Below are 20,591 nucleotides of genomic sequence, written 5' to 3' on the forward strand. Positions count from 1 at the left end.
ACCATGCAATGAATGGCCAAACACCAACTTGAACGAGCTAAACCCCTCAATGACACCTGAACTGATTCATGAAGAGCAAAAAATAATTAATTAACTTCTTGATCCCAAACCTTCTCATTTTCGAGATAGTAAGGCCGAATCATATTTTTCAAGACAGAATGGAATCTCTCAAGAGCAACTTACGATTTAACATGGCATGCATTAGACTTAGCACTAAGCTGACAAACAACCAGTTGAAACATCAGAGATATAAAATTGGTCCTTGATCAAGCTGAATATTTTTAGCCAAGCCAACAAAAGTAAAAAAAAAAAAATCAACGCCTTAGAAATGTTTTGATTGAAATGTTTCTTAAGGAGATAGCTTCAGGGAATTGATGGACGTGCATATCATAGTTAAAGAACAATGGTTTTCTAATCGAGACTTTGGTAAAAACTCAACACATTCAATAATCTCATTACTGAAGGGTTGGTTCTTCAAAAGTTGGAATAGGTTTCGAAGAAGCAACGGGAATTTTCTGATTAGATTTTCGGATCAGTTGACGGGTATGACAAGTTTTACAAAATTTGAAACATCTTGTCTAAATTTTGGCCAAAGTAAATATCTCAGAATTTTGTTACACGTCTTGTTGACACCTGGGTGACCTCCCATGGGGTGTTCATGGGAACATTCAATATTTCAGAATTATATACTTTTGGAACAACGATTTGATAAACTACAGACCAGTTTTCTGAAGCTGGTATATTTTGTGATCTCCATTTTCTTATAAGCACATCATTTCTGATAAAGTAACCATTTGGAAGTTTCTCCTCTTCATTCTTTGGGAGCGCATATTTCAATAGTAAAGATATCTGTGGATTCGTTTCTTGCTTATTGATCAGCTTGCTTTGAGGAAACACAACTTTCCGTACTGAATCAGATCCCTCAGGTTCTTCAATGTCACTCACCAATGAATTGTTACTTGGACAATTATTCACAAGATCGATGTTAGATCCAAAACATATCCATGACCATACACAATATCGTCCTCTGAACAAATCTTTATCTATTCTTTTTGGTTTAATTTCTCGCCTGAGCTTGAGTCACAGCACACACATAAAACAGTGACCAGCTCGCTAACTATCATCGTTTCTGCAACAACGTTTCTCGCAGCCAAATCTTTTCTCAACAATAATAATGCATCCTTAATTGGTAGAGTAGGTCTTTTTCCAACCACAATTGGTCCAGAAACAAGATTTGATGCTAAATAAAGGTTGTGAAAATGAACATTAACAAAGCCACTCTCACCACCCTGAGCAATAACAGACTCATCAGGGGCAGAACTCAATTATAAAGGCAATACACCTTCTAACAACAATGATTGAGCTGCCCAAATATCATGTAAAATTACGTCCGGGTATGGAATTAGTAGTGTTATTCGTCAAATAAAGAGAACCAACAGACACAAAAGGTTTAAACTCCTACCTAACTACATCAGCCTATTTTATCAGTGGGCAAATAAACAACATCGAGTGATATGGTGAAACTATGTCCATATATGGACACAAATGCACTGGGTGTAGCCTCCATTTTTTTTCCTTTTCAAAATCCAAGAATCAAAAATAGCATTAACCATGATTTTTAGAGAAATAGTAAGCATGCTTTGACTTTTAATGAAGTTTTATGCTGATTGTCTGAAGATTTTGAACTAGAGAAGCTGGATTTTTAGAGAATCCTTAACTTTAGTAGATTGAACAGGTACATGTTTTTGCTGAGCTAGCAAAAAATTCTTTTCATGAAAAGTGGTTTTATGCATTAAAGTGTAAAAATCAGAAAGAGCAGCTGTTTCCTATAGTGTTTCAATCTTCTTTTCATCAAATTAAGTTTTGAAGTTGTCACTTGTACAGTGTTTAAATTATTCAGTTAGATTTACTTGTCTTAGTTGCCAATATTCATAGAATTACACCATCGATCAAAATAAACCTCTTTTTTTTGGGGGGGGGGGAGGTGAATTCCATATAAGTTTGGCATCTTGATTGTGATAACCTTGAAGATACTAACCTGTATGCTTTAAGAATAGTTGCTTTAACCTTGTCATAATGCATACAGTTTTCTAAAGAGAGAGAAACATAAGATTCTTGTGAGTTACCAGTTAAAACACTTTGTAATAATAGTGACCATTTTTCGGTGGGTCATTCCATGGTTTGGGAAACCTTCTGAAAATAAATGAAAGTATTTATGAACGTGACTGTCATTAAATTGTGGTACTTTAATATATCGATTGAGTTCAAAGTTGTCATTTTGCCTTGGTCGATCGGAGCTGAGTCTAATTTCCATATCTATCAGACTGATTTCTTTCTCTGCATCGGCCTCGAGAAGTATTCTTTCTCTTTCCACTTCGGTATGGGCTTGCTCTTTCTCAGCTTCGATGCGGGCTTGTTAAAGCTCAATTTGTTTGAGTTTGAACTGGATATCTAACTTCTTTTTATCATTAAACTTTGATTGGCTGATGGAGGCACTAGAGTATTTTCCTAATGTTTCCTCAGACAACAAATCATCAACAACTAATATTTCAACAATGCACTTTTTAGTTCATTTTTTCTCATTGATTTTTAACATCTAATTCTAAAATCTTAGGAATTTCTAAAACATCAATTTTGTTATATGTTTTTTAGTTGTTCGAGGATGAGTGATTTGAGATTATCGAATATTCAGCAATATTCGAAGATACACTGGTGTTTTAGTAAAACATATATTGTTGATTCTCACTCTCCATACAAGTTTAGAGAGCATGAGAAACTTGTGCAATACACATCCAACAATATACGTCATATGCATCATACTGAAAGAAAAGCAGATATTAAAATAAATTAAAACAGTAAATCCGTTACGCTATTTTGATATAATAGAGCCAGAAATATAAATTTAATGAATCCAAGATCGAAGTAAAGAAGTTCAATTTCTTCTTCCTAAAGATATACTATTTTGTGATAAACGAAAATAATCTTTTTTTCCTTCCTAATTATTTTTTCTATTTTTCTTCTAGATACATTCAACAAAAAGATATTTTAAATTTAAATCAAAAGATACGATGCTCTTAATAATCTATTTAACTTGTTTTAGATCTTTTTCCTCTTAACATTTAAGTTTAAAGTTCGTGGCTTCTAAATGCAAAATAAAAATAAAATATTTTAACAAAATGATCTATTCTATATAATTGCATGAATTTTTACTCTAACCGTCTAATTAAAATTAAAGAGAAAGGTAAGTAATTGGAATTTGCATTATTTTACTAATGGTTACAGTTAATTAAATAGTAGGCTACTTGGCATCTCTGTGAAAAGAAAATCGATCTCTGTTTGCTGTCGTCTCGGTCTTTCTTGCGATAGTCTTTAAGAAATCTTATTAACTGGTGATTGGTATTGAATAAGATTTGACCTTATTCTATATTTTATAATGAGTTACGGTATATGTATATCTATATATCATGCGTAATGGAAGTTTTTAAATATGCGTATATGGTAGTAATGATGTCTTTTAAAAATACTTTACGCATTATATTACGTTAATGTATATTAACTAATATAGTTTACATAGCATAAGAGGAATATTTATCGTGTTGTTGATTATACTTGCTTCAGAAATAAAAACAATTTATTTTAATATTTTAAAGCAATATTCACTATTATAAAACATTGTATTTGACGTTAATATTTTACTCGTAACTGGAGTTAGAAATTTAATGATACTATACATCAATTTATATAAAAATGTGATAAGATGTTACTTACCACGTTATTTGTAGCCCTCTGCATGTGAATTAAGATAAAGCATGCGAATATGCCTAATTTATTTCTTTTATGCAGATCAAATGTACCACTGCTGTGTGGAAATATAGTGATTAGTTTTACCCAAATTTCGTTATTTATATATTTCTTTACGTGAAGAAAACTTAAAACGAATTGCTTTTCATTATTGTTTAAAAGAGTTTGTCCCAACTACTCTATTCCTACGCACATATACTATATATTACATAGAAAACAAGTTTAATACCATATTGTTGGTTTAGGTTCAACCCAACCTCCACCAAAGCCACAACGTTCGTTTCAGCAGGCTCTAGTCCCACTCACCAAAGCAGTTCGTTCCACTCCACCACCCACCGGCACTCTGCCTGCAATAAATTCTCCTCGATCAGCTCAACCAAAATCTGGTGAGTTTTTTTTTTACTAATAATAATTCAGAGACATACCAATGACATACGCTAGTTATTATGCTTAAATTGTGTTGTATATCAAGTTTGAGGAATATGTTGAATTCTGTCAAGTTTATTCAATTGAGATCCTTAAAGTTTTAGTGCATAACTATGTATCTTAATGGTATACCTTTCTCTCTTAGAGGTAAGAAAGGGTAGTGTACACGTATGTTAAAATATATGAAAAGTTCAATTTCACTCTGTATTCTGAAGATGACCTAGGAAGGTCGAAACGTTGTCCTCTCCTTATCAATAAAAGTGTTAATACCAATACCAGCCGTTCTGAGATACATTTTTATTTCAAGTGGGTTTTCTTCAACAAGAACAGTTTCACTCTATAATTTGGCCATAACGACAAACCAAACTATACGTGAAGTTTAGTAACTAAAAACTGTTAGGCATCAAAATAATGCAAATTGGTGCACTAAAAAGAGAAAAAGATAGTAGATTGGGAAACTTGAACTAAACAATTGTATTTCAAACATATAAAAATGCAAATTAGTAGTACGATAATAAGTATAGATAGATTAAATATTTGCGAATGAAAATTTGTTTTGATGTGTTATATACTTAATTGTGCAAGAGTGCAATATTATTTTTGCAAAATTTTCAAGTAGATGTTTTCAGTTTTTATTGAGAAATATTTTCTTTGAAACAAGGTGCATGCTGATTTTAAACTCACTTAAGTCATGATTTATATATGAAATAGATTATTTGATTTTATAGTTTTACATTATATTGAACATTATGTATCAAATGCACATACCCGAAGTGATACAAGTGTCAACATGATTTAGATCGCTACCACGATCCTCAGGGATCCTACCGTTCCACCCCAGAGCGGCCCTACCTTCCAGATGGTCAAGCTTTTTATCGTGCGTCCCCTGACAGAAGATACGACCAATCTTACCAGTCATCTCCAGAAAGAAGATCCCATGAATCTGGCTACCTCTCTTCCCCTGAGAGACGTCCAGATGTAAAGCACACTTTCTCACCTTACAGTTCCGCAACATTCGATAATCGAGGATATTACAAAGATCAGACGTACGGATCACATGATCAGGCTTATAGCTCTAGGTCTGGAAGCACTACACCAGCTATTGATGAAGAAGCACGGTAAAAACATTAAACAATTCATTACAATGCAAAATACACTGAGCTCATTACAAATTATGGAAAAGAAAAATGAATCGTTATGAACAGCGTGGTACACAATAATTTCATATAAATGTAATGGTTTTCTACATTTTAAGTTATTTTAGGAAGGTAAATTAAGAAATCATGTGTGTATGTATATATGTATATACATGTTAGCTTACAGGAGGTAGCAAAACCTAAATATGTAACAGCTAAGGGCTGATGTCATCAGCTCAAATTAGTAAATAAATACATGTCAACGTTAAGTGCATCTCTTATTAATTAATATTGGTGTCAGTTGTACATACTTTTTAGATGTGTGTATATATATATGTGTATACACATATTTCAATAAGTGCATACTAACAATGTGGTTCCATGTGATTCTATTCTTTCTTATGCTTTTATAAACAGATAGAGGCTGTTTGTCGTAACTAATTTTAATTATTTGCATCATAGCGTTCAGCAATTGATTTTTAAATATGATTATTACAAGGAGATAAGTTAGTAGTGCAATAAGTTTTCAAACAGACGAAATCATTCTCTGACTTAACAAGCTCTAGGGGCATGACATGCTCAATTTTCAGATATTTATTTGCATAGGAATAACTATAAAATGGGAAATAATTGTATTACAATTTACGAGTAAGTAAGAGGTAGTTAACGTAACAACTCTTCTTATAATCAGATATGTAAGTGAAATGCGTTTACCTTTAATTGCTTACAGTGCCATGTTTATTTTAAATCTACATATAACAGATATGAGGCTAATGAAAAAAATAGTCACGTGTTATGGTTTCTGTAAGGGGTATTTTGATATATTAATATAAATATAATATATTGGTTGTTACGTAACAAATATATAATCAACTTTGGTTAGGGTAAGGATGGAGATGATGGAGCGACAACTAGCAAGTCTAAGAGGTCTTGTTCAGAAAGCCTTGGTTTCCAGTCCAGCAGGACAGCCACAAGAGTTGGTTTCTTCAAACAAAATTGAAGTTGGAGGGGACAAAGAAGGTAAAACCAAAATTCATTTAAATCCAAATGATCATCGATAGTGAAACTGTAGACGGTCCACATTGTTTGTATAACAAACTAAAATGAAACTGCTGTTCATGCACAAACATATAACAAAAAACTTAAAGCAATAATACTTAAGAAACCAATAAAACAAATTATTAACTGTTTACATCTAAACAGATAGAGAAAACCGAAATTTAATTGTTGTTTATACATAGGGAAATACACGTACAATAAACTAAAGTTTAATTGTTGTTTATAGACACAAAACAAACAAATCCTTCCAGCTTTTATATATAAACAAATAGCAGGCAAAAGGTTAATTGTTGTTGTTTATATATAAACGCTCAACAAACTAACACTTAACTGTTGTTTAAATATATATACATATAATAAACTAAAATTCATATTTTCTTTATTTGTGTAAACATCTAATAAATTTATTATTTCACATAAACACATAAGGCGAAAGACTTTCGAAACGTCGTTTTCTGCACTTATGTATCCGCATAAGGCAGCTGCCGTCCATTCTACAAATTTTCATCATGAATACTCTGCCTAAACAATCTATCAAAGAACACATAACAAACTTTAAACATTTGGCATGCTAAAGTCATGAAGCACAATATGGAAATTTCGAAAATTTCCTTACACGCAGATTACTAGCAGAAAGGGTAAAGAGAAACACGGAAAATAGTAACTATCATCAACCTTGTTAGTGTTCTTATCTCGTTGATTCATCAAAATCACATTAAAAATTTACTTTAAGAAGGTTTCCGTTTAGTCAAGTGTTGAGATTAAACTAACGAAGATAAACCCTGAGCTAAAGGTAATATCGTACAGGACATGCAGTTTGTTTCTTGTTTTCTTTTTTTGTAGCTCTATAGGAATTGTATTCTCCGAAATATAATAACCATCTGAATACCTACATGTATGTACATATATGCATAATATTTGTACAGACTTTATATATCGTGTTATATTGTATGTATACTATATGTATGTTTGTTAATTTCGATTTATAATTCATTTCTTACATTTCACTTAATAAAGTAGATTTCTGAAACCATTTATATCACTTTCTGAAGGGCTGTCTTTTGAGAAGGAAAAGTGGTATGTGTAAAACGCTCTCTCCAGTTGATATAAAATGTTTATTTATGTTTGTGTTAGAACGAAATTTAATGCAATGCTACTATGTTGACGATTCCTCACAGAATAAACCGTAGATTTATGTTTAAAACTTAGGTACATTACAATTTGTAGAATCTTCCAAGGTTGAATAGATGTATAAGCCTCAACATTAATTAATTTAAATAACATTAACTCTTTTTTATCAGCCTTTGATTTTCACTTTTTAATAAATTAAAATTTTCAATCTTGCAAAATTAGATGGTTTACTAATGACGTTTCCATGTACAAATTAGGAATATGTTATTCATCTCTGAGTTAACTTAAAATATTAATGTTCGTTTACACTTTAAAACCGAATAAGTACATAAAAATTGACATCGATCGTCTTTCAAATTTTTTTAAATTTGTAATTGCATAATGCATATAAATCATCTCAAACTGTTAACTTTTAACTCGTATATTTTACTTATCTAAGTTATGTACTGCTAACATAGACATACAGACAAAAATCAAATAACTATTATCCGAATATTTGCTTTAATATATTCTTTATTGCTTGTGGCGAATGAAGTTATGCGTATGATCAGTTTAACTATGCAAATGCAAAATATACATCCCTCTGTTTGTTTTGTTTTCGTATTTTCTCATTTGTAATCACACATATGCACTGTTAAGGAAAAATGTTTTTACAGTCTTTATCAAAAACGTCAAAAATTCTAATACAATATTTATGCTCGTTATGTTGAATTTTTCTGACCATATCACATTGTCAGAACATTTTATATCTCTAAAAATTTTCTTTCCACAAATATGTCAAAATGCTAAATAATCAAGAAAGTACATTTTGAAATTTTGAATCTACTTTAAAACTTCTGTCAGATTTAGGACTAATTTATTAGTTAACTTTGTCTAATATGTGTTAATACACAATTCAGCCTGATAAAAGTTAAATGTATTTGATATCTGATCAATAGTAAGCACTTTTGTCTTATGTTACTTTAAAAAGCAGTACTATGTTGACATGACAGTATTTACCACATTTTTTATGAAATTATTTCTTATTAGCTGTTGAAGAAAAGTAGAATACAGATTGGTTTTGCTAACCACTTATTAGTGTTGTAGAAATCTTAATAATTTCAATCGTATCTTTGAAAATGTCAAGTGCGTAAATTTAACTAAAACACAAGTTGTAAATGAACTATAATGATCATTATCATAAATACTTTTAGTGTACCATAAAATGTACGTGAATGTACTAATATTTTACCGCACGAGAAATATAGAAATTTATTTTATTGTTTTAATACATGATCATTGCTACCGTTTGTTTCCCTCCTAATTTCACTATTTAAATAAATGAATGCTCCATCATGAACCACAGCGCTTATTCATAACTAGCTTGATTCGTCTTTTGGATTATTCCTTTTCACAAATTACTTAGCAATTCTCAAACATTTTTGTTCTCTCAGTTTTAAGGTAATACACTTAAAACTGTTATGAATGTTATTACTCATACCTGTGTGTTCCAGGTACTTAAAGAAGACATTTTTGTTTATTTAATAATAGGAAATGTGGAGGTCATCAGTTACTTATGACTAGCATTCGCACAAATAAACATAAGTGTATCATTGGTCAGTTGTTCTCGCTGCTTTAATAAGAAGAACGGTTGTTCTTCGATAAGTTACATAAATCAGTGATTACAGATTTTCCACGCTGTATAGATTTCTTGATCCTAAATAACGGGTTTAACTATGGATATGAAATGATTTTAGCTTAAAATCCTTTCATTTCTATTAGGTTGGTCCACCGCTAGTACAGCGGTAAGGCTTCGGATTTACAACGTTAAACTCAGGGGTGCGATTCCACTCGGTCGAGTCAGCAGATAGCCGAAATGTGGCTTTGCTATAAGAAAATATACACAGCCATTTAGTTTTGTTGGTTTTTTTTTTACTTTTATAGTGAGGGTGAGCGATCAAAAACATCGTTACACGATTTAGAAAAGTGATATTTTTTATTATAGGTATTTTTTAGTATACTTATCGACAAAAATCTCTTGCTTCAAAAAGTTGAGCCATAACAAAGGCATGAAATCTTCTACATTGTAGAATCCAAGTTGGCCGCTATATATTTTTTAAAAAATACTTAATTTCATATTTTATAATAATTAAGATACAAGCTAATGTAATATCTAGTTTCGTACATTTTAAGGGATGAGGAATCTATTGTTACAATTGTTGTATGAAGGAATGAAAAAAATTATTATGGCTATATTGTATAAAAAATATTCACACACATTACAGAAAGAAGTTGAATTACTTAATTTTGTGGTGAATACAGAAGAAATACTGGCATCCTAAATTAAATAACTTAGACTTGCAACAACACTTGATCAACTCTGTATGGCTTCTGGTATATTAATGCAGACTGGACTCTAAAGGTCATCGTGCCTTGTTCAACCTGAAACCTATGTGACAGGCACGTATGGCTTACCCAAGAAACTGGTAGTCCAAACACCTGCTTAGAAGGTTGCCTTCTTGGTGTGTTGCAGCAATGCACCCTGTTGAGGATCCAATTAAACCATGGATAAAATGATACAAATAAACACAGTAATAACTGTCAACAATAAAAGAGAAAATAAATTTGGAAACACGTATATCCATCTGTGATGGGCACGTTTTCTTAGGACTTTTGTTTTTTTTTCTTTAAAAATAATTAGCTTTGAACAAATCTACCTTTTTAATCTGTACTTATTTTCTACACATGACGATGGTAAAACATTTCAGGAGGTTGAAATGATTAGAATCTGTATGGACTGTCTCGGATGAAGAGGAAGGCTTGTGTGATTGGAGGATAACTTTTCATGGCTGCCATACGTTTCACTTACAGTTTCGAAACAATGAGGAGCTTGTGTCGTATCCAGTAGCTGTATGGAAAAGCCAGTAATGCTTTTGATCTTCTGGCCCAAATACTAAGAACAACAGATATTTTAATGGCAAAAAGGTTTTGTCAAACTGAAATACCTCCAGACAGACTGCAATCGGATTAAAAGTAAAGATGACGGTCCTGGTATTTCGCCAAATATATTAGATGATATTTTGCAACATTTCCAACAAAGTCACCACATAATATTTTGGAAAGAACGTTAGTGCTTTGCATATAAGTAGCCATGATCCTGAGATTTGTCTCTGCAAGTTCTGTGGCATATTCATAATTATCTCTCATTGCATCAGACAAGATACAAGTTTTGAACCTGTTGATGCTCATTTTGTGATTTTTTTACTGTTGATTTCTTTTCCTAGTTCTAATTTGTTAAATTTCTGATGGTATGCATAATGCCACGATGCTCTGTTTTTCATGAAGCATGATGTACCTTGCTTGACAAAGTCTATAGGAGCAAGTAACGCGTAAAAATCTGTAAAATTCTGCACATTTTCCACAAAGTATGTCTACATTTATTTAGCCTCTCGACTTGTACGATGTTGAGGACAAGATAAAGATGATGTGTATGTTTTGCTATAACGCAGCAAGACCAATCCATGTTCAGGCAGTTATATTATCAATGTATGCAATTAGACAGAAAAGGAAAGTTTGTAAATCATTTTTATTGAATTAAACTTGTACTCAAATTTATAATTATTACTTTTAATTGATAATGGATCCAATTCAGCATGACAACAAGCAACTTGAAGTAAAGAAATGTTCGAGAAAAACAAACTGTACACAGGATAATTCAGTCTATTCAGGGACAAATACAGATAGGATGTTTAACAAACTAATATGTCTGGAACGTACAAAATATAACTTTTTTTCATATCAGATAGGCATTTTATGTACTGCGATGTTTAGTCTATCCATACAAACACCAGAGAAAATATAATTCATTTTGAACAAGTCAATCAGTATTATCTATCCCTTGCTGTTATGTTTTAATAAGTTATGGTTAAAATATATTTCTCAGCGATTTTTTTTCATAAAATAATGGGAGTAATAGATACCTCATCTATGAAAATGTACAAAACGATGCATTTGATTAGCATGTATCTTAATAAAAAAATTTGACATTAAGTAGATTTTCAAAACCCATTGGCTGTCGTCTTGAATTTTTACAGATTTTCATTCTCTTAGTATGACAAAATTGTTTGGAGTATGAAAGTTTTAAAGTGTTTGTGTCCATAATACCAAAGCACCAACTTTTTTAATAGGTACCCTCTTTTTAAAAATTAGTGCTTATGTCACTCGTGTAATAATAATGTTTTTATGTCGCTAAGCCACGTCATTATTACACTTAGGAACTATTGTGATTTTGTGTTTCATCTTCTATCTCCAGTGTTCCTGTCCTCTGTACTAAATAATCTGGTAATTGTGTTGTAGTTAATTAATTTTATAATTTATGACTCATAGCAAACTCTTCGGGCACACAAGGACAGTCAGAACCATTCACATACTGGTTTCGTTACAGTCGCCTTGATTAGTGTAATTACCAGGAGGGACGTGCAGCTTAGAGTCAGATACAGATGTCTGATATATAAGTCACTCTATGTAGTAAACATTTTTGAACTTATATTTTACAAGAATGGAATTAAAAATGGTAATTTCTTACAAAGCGCTATTTACAATATGCATAACACTAGAAGTAAGATTTTTTAAGTTGCATTCAGTTTCTTATAAGAGCAAATTCGAGAGCTGTTCAAAAAATACGCGGAATGTTTGAATTGCGCGGCTCCAGTTGGTTCCAGGGGACTCCGCTTGGTGTCGCTAGGTTTGCACAGATCAGCTGATTACGACGCCATTTCCCGATTGCAGATATCTTCATTTGTGTATTAGCTACGCGGTTTTAAGTGAAGTGCGATTTTTTCGTTTGGCGGATTTCAGAATGAATGACCTGACACAGCAACGACTTACTGTGAAATTTTGTGTTAAACTTGGAAAATCTGCGACTGAAACTTTTGCTATGCTTAACACGGCTTAAGGTGATGTTGCTATGAAGTGTACGGCAGGTTTCAAGTGGCATGAACGTTTTAAGGATGGTCGACAGTCCATTGAAGATGATGAGCGTCCTGGACGTCCTTCCACGTCAAATGACGACCAACACATCAACAAAATCAACGGGCAAATCGACGTCTGACTGTCAGAAAGCTTGCTGAAGAGTGTGGGATATCAGTTGGATCTTGTTACGAGATTTTGACCGAAAAATTGAAGATGCACCGCGTTGCTGCGAAATTCAGCCCTCAGAACTCGTGCGTTTTTGGCCAAACACTCGATCACTGTTCTTCCCCACCCCCTCTACTCACCTGACCTTGCTCCTTGCGATTTTTTCTTGTTCCTCAAACTCAAAAGACCCTTGAAAGGAAGAAGATTTGAGACGATTCCCGAGATTAAGGCAAATGCGACGAAGGAGCTGGAGGACATTACAAAAGAAGCGTACCAGGACTGTTTCAACAAGTCGAAACACCGTTGGGATAAGTGTGTGCGTTAAGGAGGAGAGTACTTTGAAGGGGTCCCAGACCTGTAACTTCTAAATAAAGTACATTTTGTTTTGTGACGTCAGTCCGCGTATTTTTTTAACAGACCTCGTACGCATAAGTAATTAAATTACCAAATGTGAACAATGTGTTGTAAAGTATTTTAAATGTAGAACTACAACCTCTATCAAAATCATTTATTTTTATCATTCCTATGGCTTAGCGTTAAGCTTGAGGCAGAAATTATGGTTACGAACCCTACGATTAGCAAGCTCAGATATCCCATTGTACAATTTTTGCTTGAACAAAAGCAAATAAGTTCTACCATTCGAACTGATCATAACTCCAACAAAGTGATATATGAGAATTTAAAAACAATTCATGTTAACGAGAAAGCCTTGGTTATTTATTGAACGAAATTGGCCTAATTAATGAAGATATTAAATACTAAATCTTCTCTTTCAGAACATTTAGATCCGAGATGTTGAGCATGCCGCCCATGAATTTTGTGCATGTTAATCATTTAAAAACGCGTCAAAATTTCAAGGTTACAACAAATTATAGCTGATGAAGCAAAGATCACAAAAGCCTTATGTAAAATGGGACAGAATATATCGCCAAGTAAACTAAGAAATAGTGGTGAAGTGAGATAGAACCTACAGTCAGGTAAACTAAGAAATAGTGCGAAAAAAGCTACAGTAAGAATGTTTTTTTTTATAGATCACGTTAACTACGCAATGAGAGCCAGTTAACAAAGTGTCTACGAACAGACAAATTCGAGATCACATTTCTTACGGACTATTGAATGTCCCAACTTATGAGAATGTCTTACATCTACCCAAATATTAAAGAAAACATTTGATTAAAATACAGAGGAATAAGCACCAATAAGGTAGTTACTATTTATCTATTTATTAGTAACAGTTAGTCAAACGGGCATATAAGTTGTAGAATGAGCATCTCTTATCATCGACCTGCGTAGTCATTATTTAGGAAGCAAAATATAGATTTACTACAAAATAGAATTCAACGTACTTAGCTCTCTTGTCTCGGCCATCAGTAAAATGACGTTACATGATGCGTATTATTATATGAGATTACTTCTTCATTGCTGTTCACCTTTGATATAATCTCGTACTGTACGGTTTTTCACTGAAATTGTAACTTATTGGAACAAAGGCAGGTATAAAGTACTTGCTAGTTATTATTTCTCGAGATTTATACATAATGCGTGTTAAATATATGTATAAGATTGTTTTACGATAATTTATAAACTTGTACTCAGTTCAGATTTCGCTGCTCAAAAGGCACATATTTCATCACTCAAAGATTTTTACATATTTTCTGCACGAATTTATTATATCAGACGACAGATCGTATATAGTTAGTCTTTTAGTTCCATATACAATTTAAAAAACATTAAACAATTTAAAATTTAGTCTCCCACATATGTTTTACTGGTTTTTAATTAATCCCCTCACAAACACACACATACACTCATACTCTACAGCTGAGTCAGCGAAATATTTACGAACATACAACGCTAATTTCTGAGTTCGATTCCACGAGGTAGTCTGAACAGATAGAACAATGTTGTTTTGCATTTAAAGAATGCAGACGCATGTAACAGTAATCTACAACTTTAAACGCATAAAAACTATAAACTTATATTTAAACAGAAAACTTTGTTGTGATATTTATTTTTTTTAAATGTGCACAAAATATTTGGTCTTTCAATAAATTTCATAAAATATTACAATATATTCTTCAATATTCAAAAGCTTCTTGTGAGGAAATTCTAAGATTATATACACAATTTTATTTTGTTTGGAAGCTAATTGCTATCTTTATGCTACTACAACCTACTCATGATTATGTAAAACAGAAATAGATAAACTCTTTTGTCATAGGCAACAAAATAGTCTGATTACTCTGAAGTGTTTCATGTAATAAACAGGATATACCTATTACCAAAAGTATAACTAGATATCTTACTGGTAAATTAAGCTCACGGACTACCAAGACCCCCATAACTCTTGGAGGCTCCCACAATATCTAAAAATAATGATTAAGGACTACCTATGTGATTGTATTTCATGGGTTTAAGAAACTTAGTTGTGACACAGCCTCTGTAACCTCGTTAAGACCGGATGTGCAATAAAGTAATGATTTATAACAACTTAGTGATACATGTTCTTGCATATTATTTTATTTTTAATTTAACTGATTGATTCATTTTACGCAACATTTTACTCTTACTTTATTGTTATTATAATGGTCTATGTACAAAATGTTTGCTTAAATGTTTTTTTGTCTACTCTATTGATAATTTCTCATTGTGTTAAGATATTCAGGTTCCAGTTTATTTTGTTTCGTCTGTGTGCTTTGTGTGTATATTGGATGCTTATACTTAACAGCTTTTATCCACTCCATACTTTCACACCCAATGTAAATCAAGTAAGAGCACCAATATTTTTATCCACAGTCTTCGAATATTAGAATATTTTGTAAACTTGTGATGAATTATTCGTACGTATTTTGTTTTACACTTAAATTATTTTATTACAATCTAAACATTTTATATTTTATAAAACGAGTGACATAAAAATATTTTATAGTATCTAATAAATGTACAATTTTTTGATTTTCTATTCAATAAAGACTCAAAATTTCCCTCGGTAGCTCAACAATAAGTCTGAAGGCTTATTATGCTAGAAATCAGGTCTCAGTACTTCGGGTTAACGCAACACACGCATTGTTTTCCTTTATGGTCAACGAACATGCTTGCTCATTCAGTTGTGGGAAAGTTTTATTGTGACGATAAATCTTATCTACTCGTTGGGAGTGTGTGTTGTTTGTTAGCTGTCTTTTCTCTAGTCTGCCACTGATAACTTTGAGTTGGCTAGCGTAATAGCTTAGCACGAAATTCTAAACAAACCAAGCCAATTGATATCTATTGATTAAGTTAAGAATTAGGCGGAAAAAATATTTAATAAATGTATTATAACGTCTTGTGGCACTTTTAGTTCCATTTATAATAACAAAATTGCTTAGTGCTCCCTATTTCAGTAGCAACAGCATTTTGTTTAAATTTCTCAATATAGGCATTAGCAGTTCTACTGTTTAATGTACAAACTGCGACTATGACTTTGTTAGAATTGATAATCATTCATGTGTCAGTGCGCCATTTGCTGACCCTGCTAAGATATGGTTGCATCTTGCGTTTGATTTCAGCTGTGCTATGGTATCTTATGGCTGTTATCATCTAGAATGTGAAAGGACTATGAATATGGGCTAGATTCATCATGTAGATGTTAAAGAATAGTGATTTTTTAGACACAATGGTATCGATGATGATCAAATTTTATTCTCAACTTCCATACTTGATGATGTATAATCTAGTAGTTGAAGCAACTATAACTAACCTTTTACATCTTATATCGTTGCACATTCTGAGAATTTTATTAGTAATAATGAACAAATACACATTTCTCAAAAATAAAGCTTCTGTCAAGGTTTCTGACTAACTTCAAAACTTTCTCATATATCAACTATAAATTCAGCAGCGTTGATTCAAGTTAATGTTCCATTACAATAACCACGTAATTATGAGGTTATCAGTGGTTCAGACTGACAACCTGTTCTCAGTGAAGTTTTGAAAGTCAATGATTTGACAACCTTTAAAATTAGAAAAGCATTTCACTGACTTTAATAAACGTTTTGGTAAAGACAGCAGTTTATGTTCCAGAGATTCCACCCATTGATAATGCAGTATAAACTGCAATAGGTAAGCTTCGGTAAGATTCTTGAAAAAAAAAAGACATTCCTACACTCTTTGAACTGCAGTGCAATCTCTAGATGTACTTATTGATCTGTCTTCCATACCCATACATATTTGTTGTGTGGATAGAGACTACTATAGTTTGAACTTCTCAAACATGTCACCGTGGTCTCATTGGTTAATATAACTGCCCTTAAACACCTCGCTTTGGCCCTTCAAAAGCTGCACGCCTGTGGAGAAAACGGGCTCTGTCCGATGCAATTCCTGGGTCCTCCATGTTTGCCTGGTTTCATGCTTTCCTCAATATTACTGTTTCATCAGTATAGAATGTTTCTCTTACAAAAGTTTTACGGTGACAGTGCACTGTTGTGCAAAAACTCTTGAAGATATAAACACTGGAACCTATGCCATAACTGGTAACTAAGCATCTTTGTTCTGTTTATATCCTCTAGTGATAGAATGTGTCAAAGTATTCTCCTTACTTCTTAATCTGTCAACATACTAGTATATTTGGTACTATCTGTGGTGTTATTGCCATTTGCAAGTCGTGAATAGTGGAAGGAAATATCTATATTATAGAATTTTTATTTTCATGTTGCTGGTAATTCTTATTAGCAACAGTATAAATAGAAACACAGCATTGACATAGGTAACAAGAATGTTTTCTAAAAGTATGAATAGATTTTCAGGAAATTTATGCTAGAAGGAATTACAAGTTTTATTCTAGCGTCATTAGTAGGACAAAGCTATACAAATATGATAAATGTTACGTAGTGTGTTAAATTTTATACAAATATTATTAACAATTGTAAGAATCATTATCGTGCGTCTTGTGTGATATAAACCAACATTATCCAACTAGCTGCTTACAGCTGTGTTTATCTGGCCATAACCCTCAAAACATAACATGTACAAATTTAACTTTATGCATTAAATTTTACTTGAAAATAAACTTTCAATTAGACAACATCATAACGTTATGGCCCTCCAATGTTTCTAATCTCAACAGTCCCTAGGCAAAATTTTGAGTCTGTTATTTAAATGAAAAACATTGTAGTGTAATAGTATCATTTTGTTAAACTTTATCATGCGTCATGTATTGTTATTTAAATAACTCATATGAAGTCTTCGATGTTGAGACATACACGTTTTTTTAATTTATTGTTGTGTTAAATACTAAAATAAATTTAAGTAATGTGGTGTGTATTTGTTCTTCCTGGCCCTTTTGTGATAATAGCGAACTTTATATTTGCCGATTAAATTGCATTGTAATGCTTACTTTTTTTCTACTTTTAACAGTTGGTTACCTATTGATTTATTTTTACTTGAAATCTCCTTATTGATAGGAAATACGCTTGTTGTAATAAAATCTCAATTTAGCTTTCCGGATTTCGCTGATTTTGTTCTAAGGTGTTGATTAATAATTTCCAACACTGCTCGTCTATTCTACATACGTTAGGTAGAATATATTTAAACTATTTTGGAGTTACAGTCTATGTTACCATGCCAGATCATGTGCTTTCTGATGACGGTGTATCTTGACTTAAGCTCTGCAGCATACTTTTCATTGAAAAGGCTATGTTGTAATTTTGTCAAATATAAAGACTTGGGTAGGTGGTTAGGAAATTTGATTCACAATCTGGGTCGCGGATTTGAATTCCCGTCCCACAAAACATGCTCGCCCCTTTTAGTGAGATTATTTATTGTGTTCTTAAATTATTTAACTTTTGGTGAATCGTTTGTTTGTTTATTTTGAACTTCGCGCAAAGCTACCTGCGCTAACAGTACCTAATTTAACAGTGTAAGTCTAAAGAGAAGGCAGCTAATCATCACCACCAACCACCAACACTTGGGCTACTCTTTTTACCAACGAATAGTAGGATTGACCGTAATTTATAATGCCCCCACGGCTGAAAGGACATGCATGTTTACTGTGACAGATATTAGAACCTGCCACTTTCAGATTATGAATCGAGTGCCCTAGCTTTCCTGCGATGGGCCTTGTATTGTGAACAGTTTTAATATATTTAATAATGTCCATAAAACCTAAAATAAAATTAAACTCTAAAATTATCTAACAGCATGTAAAACACACTGTACATTCTTAAGATGAAAATGAATCAAGAGATTGAAATAATACAATTTTATTAAGTGCCTATAGGTTTTAATTTCATTTAGAATTATTTTGTTTGAAATTTAATTATAACGATAACAAAATATTTGGTTATTTTTAAACTAATCTAAATCATAAATATCAATCTTATAAGTTTTTTTTTTCTCGTTATCCAGAATTACTCGAATTCCACAACACAGAAATGTGTTAATTGCATTATAGATAATGTCAGGATCAACTGTGTTTGTGTACAAAAAATGAAAATCCACGTTACACTGGAAGACATAAACTCATATAGTGAACATTCACGCACAAACCAGAAATCACAATGTAAAGTTTTACCACAAGAGAATAAATGTGTTTCAATTAAAAGTAAGTTACAATTCCAGATAAAAGAATATATTATATTCAACTCATCGTTTTAGTTACAAGCCTTCATCAAGGGTTAGTCTACGAAAAAAAAAAATTACAGTGAGATGTATTTAAATAATGACACGTTAACACTGAAAGAACAAATATAAAACAATTTATATATACATAATACGTTATAGTGAGTGTAATATAATGGAAGTATACCCATTCTTTTCTCCTTGTATTCAAAATAAATCATAAACCAATAAGTTAGATAGCGTAGTTTTAAAATAAAAAACCTAATTATGTTTGTTTGTTTTGAATTTTTCGCTAAGCTACTCAAGGGCTATCTGCGCTAGCTGTCCCTAATTAAACAGTGTAAGACTAGAGGGAAGGCAACTAGTCATCACCACCTACCGCCAACTCATGGGCTACTCTTTTACCAACGAATAGTGAGATTTTCCGTCACATTATAATGCCCCAACGGCTGAAAGGGCGAACATAGTTGGTTCGACGGGGATTCGAACCCGTAACCCTCAGATTACGAGTCGAACGCTTTCACCCATCTGGCCATTCCGGGCCCACTTGTGTTTAGCGAAACGCTCATAAACTTGTTTCTCTTCTTATAAATGTAAATGGATTCATAGATCATACAACTGATTCCATAAGTCATGTTTGTCACTGCTATATCCTATCCTGATATATATCATTGTTACACGATTTTGCACTCTTATATGGAAGATGGCTTTTGCTCGTCGTTATTTTTTTATGAGGATAATCTCTGATGAAAGTGTTTAAAAAAGTCATTGGTTGGATAATATACAGGCTTTTTAATCTAGTATCTTATATAAAATAAAGGAATAATATTTCATTCCGAAATATTTAAAAAAATCTTAGAGGAAGATGTTGAGTAAAATGTTGACTAAAATGCGGCTATTGGATTTTAATACAACAGAAAGTTAACAGTTACTGTGTTGTTGCTGCTTACGTGGATTAAAACTATTAAGATGTCCCGGATGATATTGTCTTCTAACCATTTGTACGTTCTGAAGAAGAAAGAGTTTCTTTGTTCGTTAAGTCAGAGTGAACCCTAATAGAAAAGCTGTTGTCTCCCTTGTATGTTTCATGACGTAAAAGCTGTAGTAGTAAAAGGTTGTATCCCACTGCTATTTATGTGTGTTACATTAATTTTCTTTGTGTCTTTAAAAACCTTAACACACTAACATGCTATAAATTTACATATCAGGTGCTTTGGTTTTAGAAGAAATGAGACCACAAAATTATATAACGACCCATAGTAGATATTTTTTTCAGAAAATATGTGAAAATAAGGACAAGAAATTTTACTATATTTGTTAATCAAGAAT

General features: G+C 32.2%; 1 protein-coding gene across 15 annotated transcripts in view; it reads left to right on the top strand.

Annotated features, from left to right (window-relative positions):
• Window positions 1–20,591, top strand: part of LOC143252924 (coiled-coil domain-containing protein AGAP005037-like) — a 322,060-nt gene that overhangs the window by 262,693 nt on the left and 38,776 nt on the right. For all 15 annotated transcript variants that reach the window (XM_076505800.1, XM_076505801.1, XM_076505799.1 and 12 more), the window contains 3 exons: window positions 4,047–4,187; window positions 5,027–5,345; window positions 6,247–6,383. In XM_076505800.1, coding sequence (XP_076361915.1) covers window positions 4,047–4,187; window positions 5,027–5,345; window positions 6,247–6,383 — 597 coding nt within the window. The remainder of the gene's footprint in view (window positions 1–4,046; window positions 4,188–5,026; window positions 5,346–6,246; window positions 6,384–20,591) is intronic.

Source organism: Tachypleus tridentatus, chromosome 6, assembly GCF_004210375.1.
Source record: "Tachypleus tridentatus isolate NWPU-2018 chromosome 6, ASM421037v1, whole genome shotgun sequence".
Taxonomy (NCBI): Eukaryota; Metazoa; Arthropoda; class Merostomata; order Xiphosura; family Limulidae; genus Tachypleus; species Tachypleus tridentatus.